General features: G+C 44.0%; 1 protein-coding gene across 2 annotated transcripts in view; it reads left to right on the top strand.

Annotated features, from left to right (window-relative positions):
• Positions 1-6,182: 6,182 nt before the first annotated feature.
• Armc9 (armadillo repeat containing 9) overlaps positions 6,183-13,287 on the top strand; it is a 120,956-nt gene continuing 113,851 nt past the window's right edge. For both annotated transcript variants that reach the window (XM_076865630.2, XM_076865631.2), the window contains exons 1-3: positions 6,183-6,264; positions 8,331-8,416; positions 9,794-9,919. In XM_076865630.2, the coding sequence (XP_076721745.1) occupies positions 8,366-8,416; positions 9,794-9,919 (177 nt within the window). In that variant the 5' untranslated portion in view covers positions 6,183-6,264; positions 8,331-8,365. The remainder of the gene's footprint in view (positions 6,265-8,330; positions 8,417-9,793; positions 9,920-13,287) is intronic.

Genomic DNA, 13,287 nt, shown 5'->3' with positions numbered 1-13,287 from the left:
GGACTAGTGGTTTAAGCTAAAACAACAAGAAAGCCAGGAAATGCTTTGTGGCTTGCAGGACTCCTTTCTGCATCATCCCTTCCAAAAAGAGACACAAGATGGTCCCTGTGTACCATGTCTCTGGTCCTCAAGGTGTGTTGACCTTCCAGGAAATCACCCAAATGTGATCTCTTTAACATCCACTCTTCCAGGTCCAACCCACATACCACCCTTTGGGCTCACATGACATGCCCTTAAATGTTTATTTTTAAATTCTGTATTTTCAAACTTGCTTACACATGAGTAACAGTTCTCACTGAAGTTTTAGGTATTTGTGACTATGAACAACACCCTAGTGAGAGCCCACCAACCTGCTGATGCGTGTTTGCTCTGACACCATCCTGGAAGCCAAGTTTGCCCTTCCAGGAGTCCCTTTTGAGGCCTGGGTCTTTTTGCCACCTCACTCAGGTCACACAACTATTGGAGCTGCAATGTGGCTCACATCTCTGGCACACAGCAAAAAAACGAAAGCCAAACCCCACTCACTCAAGGTCCAGGTGTACCCCCTGGTGTTCCCATGGTCAGGAGACCCTGCTTCACTGTTCTTGGGAGGGACACATTCTCTCCTTCTAAGACATCCTCAGCTTCCTGTTCCAGCAGCTCTGGGAAGCAGGGCAGGAGAAGCAGCCCTGGAGAGGCAGTGTGTCATGAGTTTTGAACAGTGACCCAAACCCAACTTTCCTGGAAGGAACTATTTTTAGCCTAAGCAGCGTCTTACCATAATTCATCTCTAGATTTACGCCTGGGGTTTCAGTGAGTTCCTCCTCCATCCCGCTGATTAGATCCAGACCCTGAGCTGGCTCAGAGACCTGTTCTTGGACTGAACTCCCCCTGCAGGAGCTCCCAGGCAGACAACTCAAACTAGCTGCCTGGTGTGTCTGGACTGTCAGGCTTTTTGGCTGAATCAAGGTGGGTTCATGCTTTGTCCCACTTTGTCAGTGGCAATTACCAATCTCTCTCTTTGCAAATGGTCTCAGCTCTTTGCCTTCCAATGGAGAGAGAAGACAGGCCGCTGTCTGCTACCTCTGCAAAGATGAAGCCCTCCGGGCTGGGGCTGGGACTCAGTGGGTGGGCTACTTGTCTTGCATGTATGAGGCGCTGGTTCAATCCTCAGAACCACATAAAAATAAATAAACAGGTTAAAAATACACATTATTTTTTTTAAGAAGATGAATCTATCCATGAGCTGCGTATCGTGCCACAGAGATGTGCAGCCTCCCCCTCCTACAGTGCTCAGGGCTTGAAGACTCAGATGTGTTCTCTCTGATCAGAGCTCAGCCATTCCCTTTGATGTCCCGTGCATAACTGAAGATGTTGGCTGAAGTGTTCCGCATATTCCAAGGATTTAATTTGAGGTCAAGTTTTCCCAGCAGCAGTATCTTGACGATCCTAGAATCTGAGTGATAGGTTTATGAGGATTCATTAAACTATTCTCTACTTTTGCATATATTTGAAATTTTCACAATTAAATATTTCAGATGTTTGGCTCCCTGCAGAGTGTGTCCCACTTTGGAAAGACTGGAGTGGTCAAAGAAGCACATGAAGGACTGACAGGAGCTTGGTAAGTCCTATGAATGGGGAAATTCAGGCATTTGGTTTGGAGCACTGCTCTAAACTCAGGGAGCAACAGGGCAGAGTCAACGTGGTATTGGCTCAGAGGAAGCTTCAGACCTAAGTAATTTTGCCCCCCATCCTTAGCCCTTTTTATTTTTTATTTTGAGACAGGGTCTTGCTGAGTTGCTTAGGGCCTCACTGAGTTGCTGAGGCTGGCTTTGAACTCGTGATCCTCTTGCTTCAGCCTCCCAAGTCTCTGGGATTATAAGAGTGAACCACCATGCCTGGCAATTTTGCCTGTTTTGACAAAAGTATTCTTTGTACTCACACCCCAACATACCATATGAGTTAAACACACTGAATTTTACTCAAATAGTCCCAATTTCATACTGATATTAAGACATCACATAAGTGTTCTAGGATTTGAATGAAGTCTTAAAAGATAACTAAAGAGGTATGGTAGCCATATCTATCTGTTCTAGTATCATCCATGGCCACAAAGATGATAGAGACCAACCCTGATCCTGACATACTGACCTGCTGGTAAGAATCTAACTCTGTTTTTGTTATAAGAAAATGAATCCCCTGTTATTGAAGCCACTTTTAGTTAATATGACATTGTGAATAATAAAAAAAATTTACATCTGGCCTCTGCCCTGTTTCTGGCATAAAATTTCTAATCCCTTTGAATTTCCAGGGTGATCGGAGGGTCTTCTGTTCTAATGAGGTGACTCCTGGTTGGAGGCTGGTCACCAGAAAGATCAGGCCGTGATTAAAAGCTTGGAACTTTCAGCCCCATTCCTAGCTTTCTGGAAGGGAGAGGGGCTGGAGATTGGGTTAGTAATTGATCACGCCTACACAAGGAAGCCTCTATAAATATTACTGCATTCCAGGGTTTGGAGAGCCTCCCAACTGCTGTATTGTGTGGGAGCCTAGAGATGTCATGGAAGCTTGTGATCCGTCTCCCACACCTTGTCCTGTGTACCTCTTCATCTGCCTGCCCGTCTGTATCCTTTATAATAAATCAGAAAATACAAATGTTTCCCTGAAGGTCCAGGCAACCTTGTTTTATGGCTGTTTGGCCAGAAGTACAGGTGACAACCTACTACTTGTAATTGACATTTGAGGTGGGGGTCAGTGTTGTGGAACTGAGTCCTTACCCTGTGCAATCTGACTTTAACTCCAGGTAGCTAGTGTAAGAATTGAAATGAATTATTGGTCACCTATTTGGCATCTGCTAGAGGGTTGCTTGGTGTAGAGAAAAACCTCCATAAATCTGTGTCAGAAGTGATACACTGAGTTGGGTGTGTGAGAGTAGCAAAAACAGTCTATTAGCTGGCTGTAGTTATAGTCCGTAATCCTGCAATCCCAGCTACTTGAGGCTGAGGCAGGAGGGTCTCAAATTTGAGACCAGCCGCGAGTTTGCAATTTAGTAAGACCCTATTTCAAAATAAAATAAAAAGGGTTGGGGAGGCTGAGACAGGAAGATCACAAATTTAAAGTCAGCCTCAGCAAATGTGAGGCCCTAAGCAACTCAGTGACTCCCAGTCTCTAAGTAAAATACAAAATAGGGCTGGGAATGTGGCTCAGTGGTGGAGTGCCCTGAGTTCAATCCCTGGTACTCCCCCTAAAAAATAAAATAAATAAAATAAAAAGGGCTGGGGATGTAGCTCGGTGATAGAGCACCCCTGGGTTCAACCTCTAGTATTCCCAAAAAAGAGTTTTGTTTTTTTTAACATAAACAGATGTATATAAAATTATTTCTGAATTAGACCTCTTTGGTCATAAGTAATAGAAACCCATATTGAATCAGTTAAAGCAGGAAAATACGGTAAATCCAAAGGATGCTGAAGGAGTGGCTCATAGAAAGGATAGTGGCAAGAATGAGGGCATCTCCAAGAACTTGGAGCTGGGGACCAAGGATGTTTGCATCTTTCTGAGTGATGGCTTCATTTTCTTGGCTTTTCATGTAGCGAAGGACATGGCTGTTGCCTGTGGGGATGTTGTCTCATTTTACAATGACCTGACCACACTTCAACATAAAAGTTCCAGGAGGGACTGTCATTGGCTCAGTTTGGATCCTATGCTCATCCTGGATCAGTCACTGTGGCCAGAGGGATGGGGTAAGTCTGAACCATCTGCTCAACCCTGTGGTCAGGGATGGAATAAGTGGGATATACTACTGTTCTGAAATCACCTGATTCCAGTGTATGAGAACTGACCCCAAGCTACCATGAGACCAAAGAAAGAGGCAGAGAGACGCAGGATTACACAGAGTACAATTTACTGGGGACTTGCTGACAGAAGTATGGTCCCTGGGCAACAGCAAGATCAGGTAGATCCCTGCAATTTGGGCCAGAAGATGGGGACTTATAAAGTGGTCAAGAACAAGCTGACTTCATCCAAGACAGGATGTACCTGTTTTATATCAGGCTAATATCAAAGAGCCAGGCACATTCTTAATGCCAGGGTTCAGTTCTAAAGCTACACATACCACTGTAATGGTCGTGTGTATTTATAGCCTGCTGGAAAACTATTCATGGAACACCAACCAGGGTTACTCAGGGGCAATCACGGCCGTTATGACTCAAGATGGCTACAGTCAGGTCAAACTGAATACATATAGTTATCAAAAGGGAGAGGCATGCTGGCCACACAAATAGCCACCACACAGTGACTGTAATCCCGGCAGTCAGGCAAATGCACTTAGAAGGGAAAGCAAAAAGGGAAGCAGGGGTGGGAGTGGGTATCATTGTTGCTCAGCGCCTAAGGCTCAGAGGCACAAAAGTCTGGATTTTATCCTGCTTTCCCTAGCTGTGTGAACTATGAGGAGTTTCTTAACCACTCTGTGCCTCACATTGTTCACCTTGTCAAAGATGAAACCTGGGTAAGAATGATTTCATTCCGGCTATTGAAATAGGGAGAACATGGGGCTGGGGTTGTGGCTCTGTGGTAGAGTGCCTGCCTGGCATGTGTGAGGCACTGGGTTCAATTCTCAGCACTGCATATAAATAAATAAAAATAAAGGTCCATTGACAACTAAAAATATATTTAAAAAAAGGAGAACAGCCTAAATCTGAATATCTGTCTGCATAGGATGCTTTTACATTAGACTTGTATAGGTAGGGTGAACAGGTTACAGGTGGGCTGATTTGTGGTTGGGATGGTTTAGCCATCAGTGGAAGACTCGGGCAATTAGCTGATCTAGAAATGTTTATCTCTGTGTCTGACAGAGTTTTGGGGCAGGGGTTCAAACAGTTCTGATCTCAGCTAATTGACCACATGACAAAGAATAAGCAGTTGAAAGGTCTGTTTTTGTCCTTATTGCAGGTAAATAAGGGAGTTACCTGTGAGTCTCATGGGATTCATGAGGATTCCATAAGGATTGTCTCTTGGAAAAGACAGTGTCTTATTCAAGTCACAGGTAATAGAAGATAGTTTTTTTTTTTTTTTAGTTGCAGTTGAACACAATACCTTTATTTTATTTATTAATTTTTATATGGTGCTGAGGACGGAATTCAGGGCCCGGTACATGCTAGGTGAGCACTCTATCGCTGAGCTACAACCCCAGCAACAAGTAGTTCTTTTGGTAAGCTTTTCCCCAGAACACAAAAGGGAGAATTTCTAATTGTAGCTGTTTTCCAGGAGCACAGGGTTTAGGTAAAGTACAACACAATCTGTAAAATGCTGAAACTATGATCCATCCTATAATTAAGGTGAGAAATAAAGAATCCGATTTGCTTAGCATGATACTGGGTATAGGGTTGCATATTTAGCAAATGAAAATACAAAATAATAAAATGTGCTATGTGCATCATAAAATAAGGCAATACTTGGGATATACTTATATGAAAAAGTTATCCAAAATTTAACTGGGAGTCCTTGGAAGTCTCCAAGGCACAAAGGCACGAAGGAGGAAACAAGGAGCCACAAACCACAGAGCCTGGATACCTGGAAGGGTGAGGGGATTTTCTCCTCCTAGGGTCACCTCCCCAGCCTCTGGCTCAGAGTTGGCCACCAGCAGATGGTCACTGAGTTCTGCTTAATTTTAGTTCAAAAGCACCAGGTGCAAATATCTGCGTTCCCTTTTTGTTTCTCAAAACCCAAATTTTAACATGGACAACAAAACAAAAAAAGTGTCTCAATATTCCTGGAAACCGCTGCAGTGGCATGGAACCCTGGTGCCCGGGGCTTTAAGGCAGACCTCGGGTTCTGTGGTGGCCCCAGGCATCCTGTAAAGGGGAATAACCAGGCCTCCTGGGAGCAGAGTTTACTGTCACCTCTGGGCGTGTTTTGTTCTAGGACACAGCGAGCTCCCTGCGCTCGGCGGTTCAGCCTGCTCCGGCTGAATCCCGAGCCCCGCACAGCGCCTGGCACCGTCCGTGGGATGAATGAATGAATGAGCGAGTGAGTGAATGAACGAACGAACGGTCGGATGGACGGATGGACAGACAGTTCTCGAAGGCCTGGAGACAGCGCGCGACGAACAGCCCACCATCACGCAGCGCAGCCTCACTTCCACCGCCTGGGGCGCTCGGCCGCCCGCCTTTCCTCCCAGGCTGCTCAGCGCAGGCAGCGTCCTGCGTGATTGGCTGCGTCGCTCCACGTGACTCTAAGCCGGCGGCGGCGGTTGCCCGGGTGACGGCGGGAGAGGTGTCCGCGGAGCAGCTGGTAAGCCTGTCCTCCGATTCCGCGGGGCCACCCGGAGCCCGCGGTCCCCGGGCGGGGAGGAGCCGTGGTGCGGCCGGAGAGCTGCTGACCCCTCGCCCCTAGGAAAACCCCGATGCCCGCGCCCTCGGCCCGAGGCGGCCGCCGGGAATTCCAAGGACCGGGCCCCTGCTTGTCGCAAGGAGTCTCTGATCTTTGCTACCGCGGCCAAACTTGAAGCGGGTCCCGCAACTTGGAGTGCGGCCGTGCGGGTGGCCTGGGCTTTAGGTTGCTGCCACCTCCGTAGTAATGTTCATCAGCTGGCTCCCCTCCTCAGGCTCCCAGGTTAAGCCCAGACTTCATCTAATCCAAGCGGACGCGATGCTTGTGTGCAGATTAGTTTTCCGTACAAATGCTATAGCCTTCCCCGGATCCGGCCAGTTTGTAGGCCCTACATTTCTCTCATAGAAATTCAGAAGCCGCTATTGCAAACCCCACCCGTGACTGGAATTTCTCCTACTTTTGCATAAAGTAAAGCCCTGGTTCTCAAACTTGAGTGTGTGTGGAAGGCATCCAAGAAGCTCGTTTAAAAGGCAGATTCTGGCCTTCCTGCCTTGGTGCTCAGTAAAAGCAGGCTCCGGGCAGGAATTTTCATTTGCAAAAGCACCCCAGGCTTAGAATCCCTAAAGAGCACGTTGTGTGGGGAATAACCTGAGTTCAGTATCAGCAGGGCGAGCTGGAGGGAGCAGGGAGAGGGATGGGGTGAAGGCTGGAGAGATGGGTGGGCTTTAGACATGAACTAACTTTCTTTTCCCACCTTATGTGCCTGTCAGGTCTGGAGGACGTGTCCTGTTGCTGCTTTTGGATTTCCAGCTTTTTTGTTCACCTCCCCCTTTCCCTCTGAAGTTCATGCTGTGCTCTGTGACACTTGCCACCCCTCCTTAAGGCAGTCATTTTCAGGGCAAGTTGCCAAGTTTCCTTCTTCACTTTTTCTACTTCCTTTTTGGAGATTTCAGCTTCCTGGCTGTCTGTGTCCACTGGAACTTCAGGGTGGCCAGTGTGGCTCAAGTCTGTACAACAAAAGGGAGAATATAAGAGGCCAGGCTGTTAAATGCTTAGAGAACTGGGCCTAGGGAGTCTGGCTTCAACTGTAGGGTCCTGAGCAGGAGGGGAAGTCCCTGTTCCTGGAGTAAAGTGAAGAGAGGAGGTGGAGCGATGAAGTCCCCAAGACAGTGATAGTGAGATAGAGCAAGTGGGGGACAGCTACTGAATTTAACCTCCCTGTGTTCAGATAATTCTGACCAAATGTACTGGCAAGAAAAGGGTCAAGTTCAGGCTCATACATCCTTAGAACTGGAAGAGATCTCATAATTTCTGTTTTGTAAATGAAAAAAGGCTCTAAGTTTCAGTGATTTGCCAGTGAATGGCACAGTTAGTATTGGGACCCCACCTTCTTTAATTCCTTAGGGTGGTGGCACCCAGTTGGGGTAAGTGGTGGGCCACAGGCAGGCTGCTTGCGCGGCTTGGAGAGGGAGGGCAGCAGTGCTCTCGACCTCACTATTGTGCTTCCTTCTGCTGCTGTGATGAATTCTCATGAACTCAGTGGCTTGAAGCAGAGCCAGTTTATTTTCTTACAGTTCTGGAGATCAGAAGTCTGAAATGGTCCTCACTGGCTAATCAAGGTGTTGGTGGGGCTGTTCCTTTGTGGAGCCGTGGGGGAGAAACCATTCCTGCCTTTTCCGGCTTCCGGAGGCTGTCCTGCTTCCCTGTACCTTGCGCTTCCTCCATCTCCAAAGCCCGCAGTGGCCAGTTGTGTCTTTCTCCATCTCATCACTCTGACACTCGCCCCACTGCCTCCCTCTTGCTCTTGACGCCCTCAGTGATCCTCTTGGGGCTGCCTGATGATCCAGGTCAGTCCCTGTCATTGAAGGTCCATTGATTACCCATTTTAATTCCTCCTTGCCATGTTCACAGGCTCTAGGGATTGGGACATGGACATCCTGGGGGCCATTATTCTGCCTATCACAGCTACCCTTTTGGACTTCTCAGGTGATTGAAGTGAAACCTTGTCTTATGTTTTTGCTTTGTAGACTTTTGCTGTGAGAATTCCTAGTAACAGTTCACTATGGGGGATATTTTGGCTCACGAATCTGAATTACTTGGACTAGTAAAAGAGGTAGGTATGTTATTAAAACACGGGTCACAGAAAAATTTGTATTTTATCTAATTAAAAAAATTTTTTTTTTGTCATAGATGGACAGAATGCCTTTATTTTATTTGTTTATTTTTATGTGGTCCTGAGGATCGAACCCAGTGCCTCACACATCCTAGGCAAGCGTTCTGCCTCTGAGCTACAGCCCTAGCCTCTATTTTATCTAATTTTTTAAAGTTAAAAAATATTTTTGGTCCTGGGTATTGAACCCAAAGGCATTTTATTTTTGAGCTACATCCCCTGTGTGTGTGTGTGTGTGTGTGTATATGTGTGCCATGGAGCTACATCTCTAGCAACATTACCTATATTTTAATGATTTATATTCCCCTGTTCTTAGGAACATACATGATTTTTGATTCCATCTGTTTCAAGTAACAAATTCCCAGGGACCTCCTGGATCCAAATCCATCAGGTCTTCTGCTGATCCCTTTCACCTCGTTGAAAATGTTGCACAAGTCATTTTTTTCTATTAATAATTAATAGTGGGCTGTGGCTCTGGCTCAGTGGTAGAGTGCTCGCCTAGCATGTGTGAGGCCCTCAGCACTACATAAAAATAAATAAATAAAATAAAGATATTGTGTCCAACTACAACTAAAAAAAATATTAAAAAATAATAATTAATAGCAAATCATGTAGCTCACACTTTCCTCCTGAAAGCAGCTTTATTTTCTGAAAGAGCATTTTCTGTGATACTTTTTTTCTAGGCTTTTATAGTGCATACTTATAAGTAAATTTTAAGCTGAATCCCATATTCTCCTAAAGATAGCAGTTTACTAAGTTCTTTATAAATTCATTATAATATTGAGCTGGTACAATAATATCAGACAGTTACATGTTGATATGAAAACAGAAATATATGTACAATACATGTACAATGATGTTCTTTTTTAAAAATTATTAAGGCATAGCTGCCAAAAATGTGTATATTTAAGGTATAGAACTTGATTTTTTTTTTCTGTTTTTTTTTGAAGTACTAGAGACCAAACCCAGTGCCTTGTACTTGATAGGCAACCACTGTACCACTGGACCATATCCCCAGCCCTAGAACTTGGTGTTTTGGTATACATTGTGAAATGATCACCACAATCAAACTAATTAATAAATAGTTAACTGGGTTTTTCATTTGTTTTGTTTGGTGGTGAGAACACTTAAAATCTATTTTCTTGGCAAATTTCAGGTATACAGTGGTTCCCTATAAGTAGTGATGTTGAGCACCTTTTCATATACTTGTTGGCCTTTGTGTGTCTTTGGAGAAATATCTGTTCAGGTCCTTTGCCTGTTTTTAAATTGACTATTTGTGTGTTTTTTTTTTCCTGCTGAGTTTTATGATCTCTTTTATAGTATTTAGATTTTGCTGAATTTGAAGACACCTTGAAAACATTTTCAAAAGAATGCAAAGTAAAAGGAAAACCGTTATGTAAAACAGCAGGAGGATCTTTAAGGGACTCCAAATCATTGATTATTCAGGTAACATTTTGCTTATTTTTCATCTCTGTAGAGAATTAAGGTTCTCACAACTTGCAGCATATTGAATAATGATGGAATAGTTTCTGGGGACTTGCCCAGGGTTACTTTAGACCATGTGAATGTTTATAGGTGAATTAATTGCATCATCTTTAAATCTCTGTTCCCTACATAGGAAAGGTGTGGCCAAATAAGAACTTTCATATTTTGGGGGAAGAAAAAGAAGAAACTATAGGAACCAGGATAGTGTAATTTCTATCCTGAGATTATTATCTAGGTACTGGGGATGGAGCATTGACAACCAAAGCAGAACCAGTCCTCTGCCTCACAGTGCTTTGGGAGATTGAAGGGGACCAGGAACAAGAGTGATAATGACAAGGTAGTGTCCTACCACAAAGAAAGCCTGAGGCAGCTCTGAATACCAGCAGGCTGCAATGAGCACAGAGATTTGGAATTTTCCAAGGATAGAAAGGACCTTAAACTCCTCATTTCATCATTAGATGCCTCAGTTCCATTTGTACCATTTCGGGTGTGATCATTTCACCTTTAATGTTGCCAGTGACAAGAGAACAAGTGATACTGACAAGGAAGCCTGTATCACCTTCAGGTGATATTATTATTTTTATTGTTGTTGTTGTTATTATTATTATTATTATTATTATTTTTGTACCAGGGATTGAACTCAGGTGCATTTGACCACTGAGCCACATCCCCAGCCCTTTTTTGTATTTTATTTAGAGACAGGGTCTCACTGAGTTGCTTAGCACCTTGCTTTTTGCTGAAGCTAGCTTTGAACTCGTGATCCTCCTGCCTCAGCCACCTGAGCCGCTGGGATTATAGGCGTGTGTCACCACATCTGGCTTATTATTATGCTTTAACATGGACACAATATCTTTATTTTTATGTGGTGCTGAGGATAACAACACTTGCAAGGCAAGTGCTCTACTGAGCTATAACCCCAGCCCAATTTTATTATTTTAATAAATGTATTTATTTCAGTATACCGGCTCCCAGAAGTAATTGAGGCTTGGTTTGCAAGCTCCTAAGGATCTGGAGTTCAGGCTGCCTATTAGCCATCTTCTCTCTTAGTCCCTGACTTCCTAGTGGTCAAGCGTGTGCCATTGTTGAGGAGGGCACTGTTGCAGTGTCCCCTAGAGCTCCAGGAGGCCTGTACCTCTGCCTAGTGCCCTCTGGCCTTGGGTGCCTGGATGGTGACTGCTACTTCTGTTTCAGACATGGACTTCTGTAGGGTGTAGCAGCAGCCAGAGTGAGAGGTCAGAACGCAAAAGGAAAATATTGTCATTATTAGAAATAGAAACAGGGGCCTGGGGATATAGCTCAGTTGGTAGTAAGCTTGCCTCGCATGCACAAGGCCCTGAGTTCAATCCCCAGCATCACCAGAAAAAAAAAAAAAAAAAGAGAGAGAGAGAGAGATTGAGAGAGAGAGAGAGAGGAGTAGAAACAGGCTCAGCTTCACTCATAGCACCTGGATGCCTTCTGCCTGGAGAAGGACCATGTGCCTGGCCCTGCACGTTGGAAGCATATGTGAGCCTCGCGGCTTGAGACTGATGTCTGGGAGGAATACTGTAGCTCCTTAGTATCTAACTAGCAGAACAGTAAGAATCTTCTGTGATGCTCATGCCTAACCAGGTCCTGAGATGATACAGGATGAGGCTAGCAAGCTAAGGCTTGTGGAGCTTCTTGGCACATCTAGTGCCTCTGGATGGCTTTTGTGCACTGGCAACTGCTTTGTCATCGCTCCAGCTCCAGCTGCCTCTGAGATCCTAAATGTCTCTTTGGGTCTTTTTTTAAAAAAAATTTTTGATTTAAAAAATAACAAGTTTGGGCTGGGATTATGGCACAGTGGCAGAGGACTTGCCTTGCATGTGTGAGGCACTGGATTCAATCCTCAGCACCACATAAAAACAAATAAATAAAATAAAGGTATTGTGTCCATCTACAACTAAAAAAAATTTAAAAAATAATAAGTTTGTCATCTTCACTATTTTTAAGTGTATAGTTTAGTTGTGCTAAGAATTTTATATTGTTGTGAATCAGATTTCCAGAACTTACTCACCTTGCACACCTGAAACTCTGCATCCATTAAATAATTCCCTCTACCCCATCCTTGCTGGCCACCATTCTATTTTCTGTCTATGAATTTGACTACTTTAGATACCTTATATAAGTACAATCATACAGTATTTATCTTTTTATGTCTGGTTTATTTCACCCAGAATAATGTTCTTAGTTATGAGAACATTCATTCATGTTGTAGTAGGTAACAAGATTTTTTTTCTTTTTTAAGGCTGGATAATTTCCAGTGTATGTATATACCACATTTTGTCTATCCATTCCTCCCAAGACGGCTACTTGGGGGCTTTTACTTCTTTGCTTTTGTGACCACTGCTTTGAACATGTGATTACAAATCTTTCTTCAAAACCTTGCTTTCCATTTTCTTGGATATATACCCATGTAATACCCAAGTGAAATTGCTGGATTGTATGAGAGTTCAATTTTTAATTATTTGAAGAATTGCCTCAATTACTTCTGGGAATAGGTAAACTGTTTTACTCAGTGGCTGCTCCACTTTACATTCCTACCAGTAGTGTATGCAAGTCCCCTAACCCCTGCCCATTTTTTTTTTTACTGGGGATTGAACCCAGGGTGGTGTACCACTGAGCTACGTCCCCATCCCTTTTTGCCTTTTTTTTTTTAAACAGCCTTCCAAGTAGCTGGGACTACAGACATGTGACATTGCACCTGGCTCTTCCTGTTTTATAAACATACTCACCAACATTTGTTATTTTCTGTTATGTTCATTGGTAATTATCCTAGTGTGTTTGAAGTGTAATACTTTTTTTTTTTTTTTTTTGGCACCAGGAATTGAATTCGGGAGCACTCATCCACTGAGCCACATCCCCAGCCCTTTTTTTATATTTTATTTACAGACAGGGTCTCCCTGAGTTGCTAAGCACCTTGCTTTTGCTGAGGCTGGCTTTGAACTCTTTTTTTTTTTAAATTCTGTCTCTCACTTTATTTTTTTTAAGAGAGAGTGAGAGAACTTTTTAATATTTATTTTTTTAGTTTTCGGCGGACACAACATCTTTGTCTGTATGTGGTGCTGAGGATCGAACCCGGGCCGCACGCATGCCAGGCGAGCGCTCTACCGCTTGAGCCACATCCCCAGCCCTGGCTTTGAACTCTCGATCCTCCTGTCTCGGCCTCCCAACTCACTGGGACTTCAGGCATGCGCTGCTGCACTTGGCTGAAGTGTAATATCTTGAGATTCTGATTTACATTTCTCTGATGTCTTCAGGTCCATTTTTATGTAACTTAAAAGACCTTGAATTTTCTTTTCTTTTATTGG

The sequence above is a fragment of the Callospermophilus lateralis genome, chromosome 9, assembly GCF_048772815.1.
Source record: "Callospermophilus lateralis isolate mCalLat2 chromosome 9, mCalLat2.hap1, whole genome shotgun sequence".
Taxonomy (NCBI): Eukaryota; Metazoa; Chordata; class Mammalia; order Rodentia; family Sciuridae; genus Callospermophilus; species Callospermophilus lateralis.
This window is presented reverse-complemented; position numbering and strand designations above follow the sequence as displayed.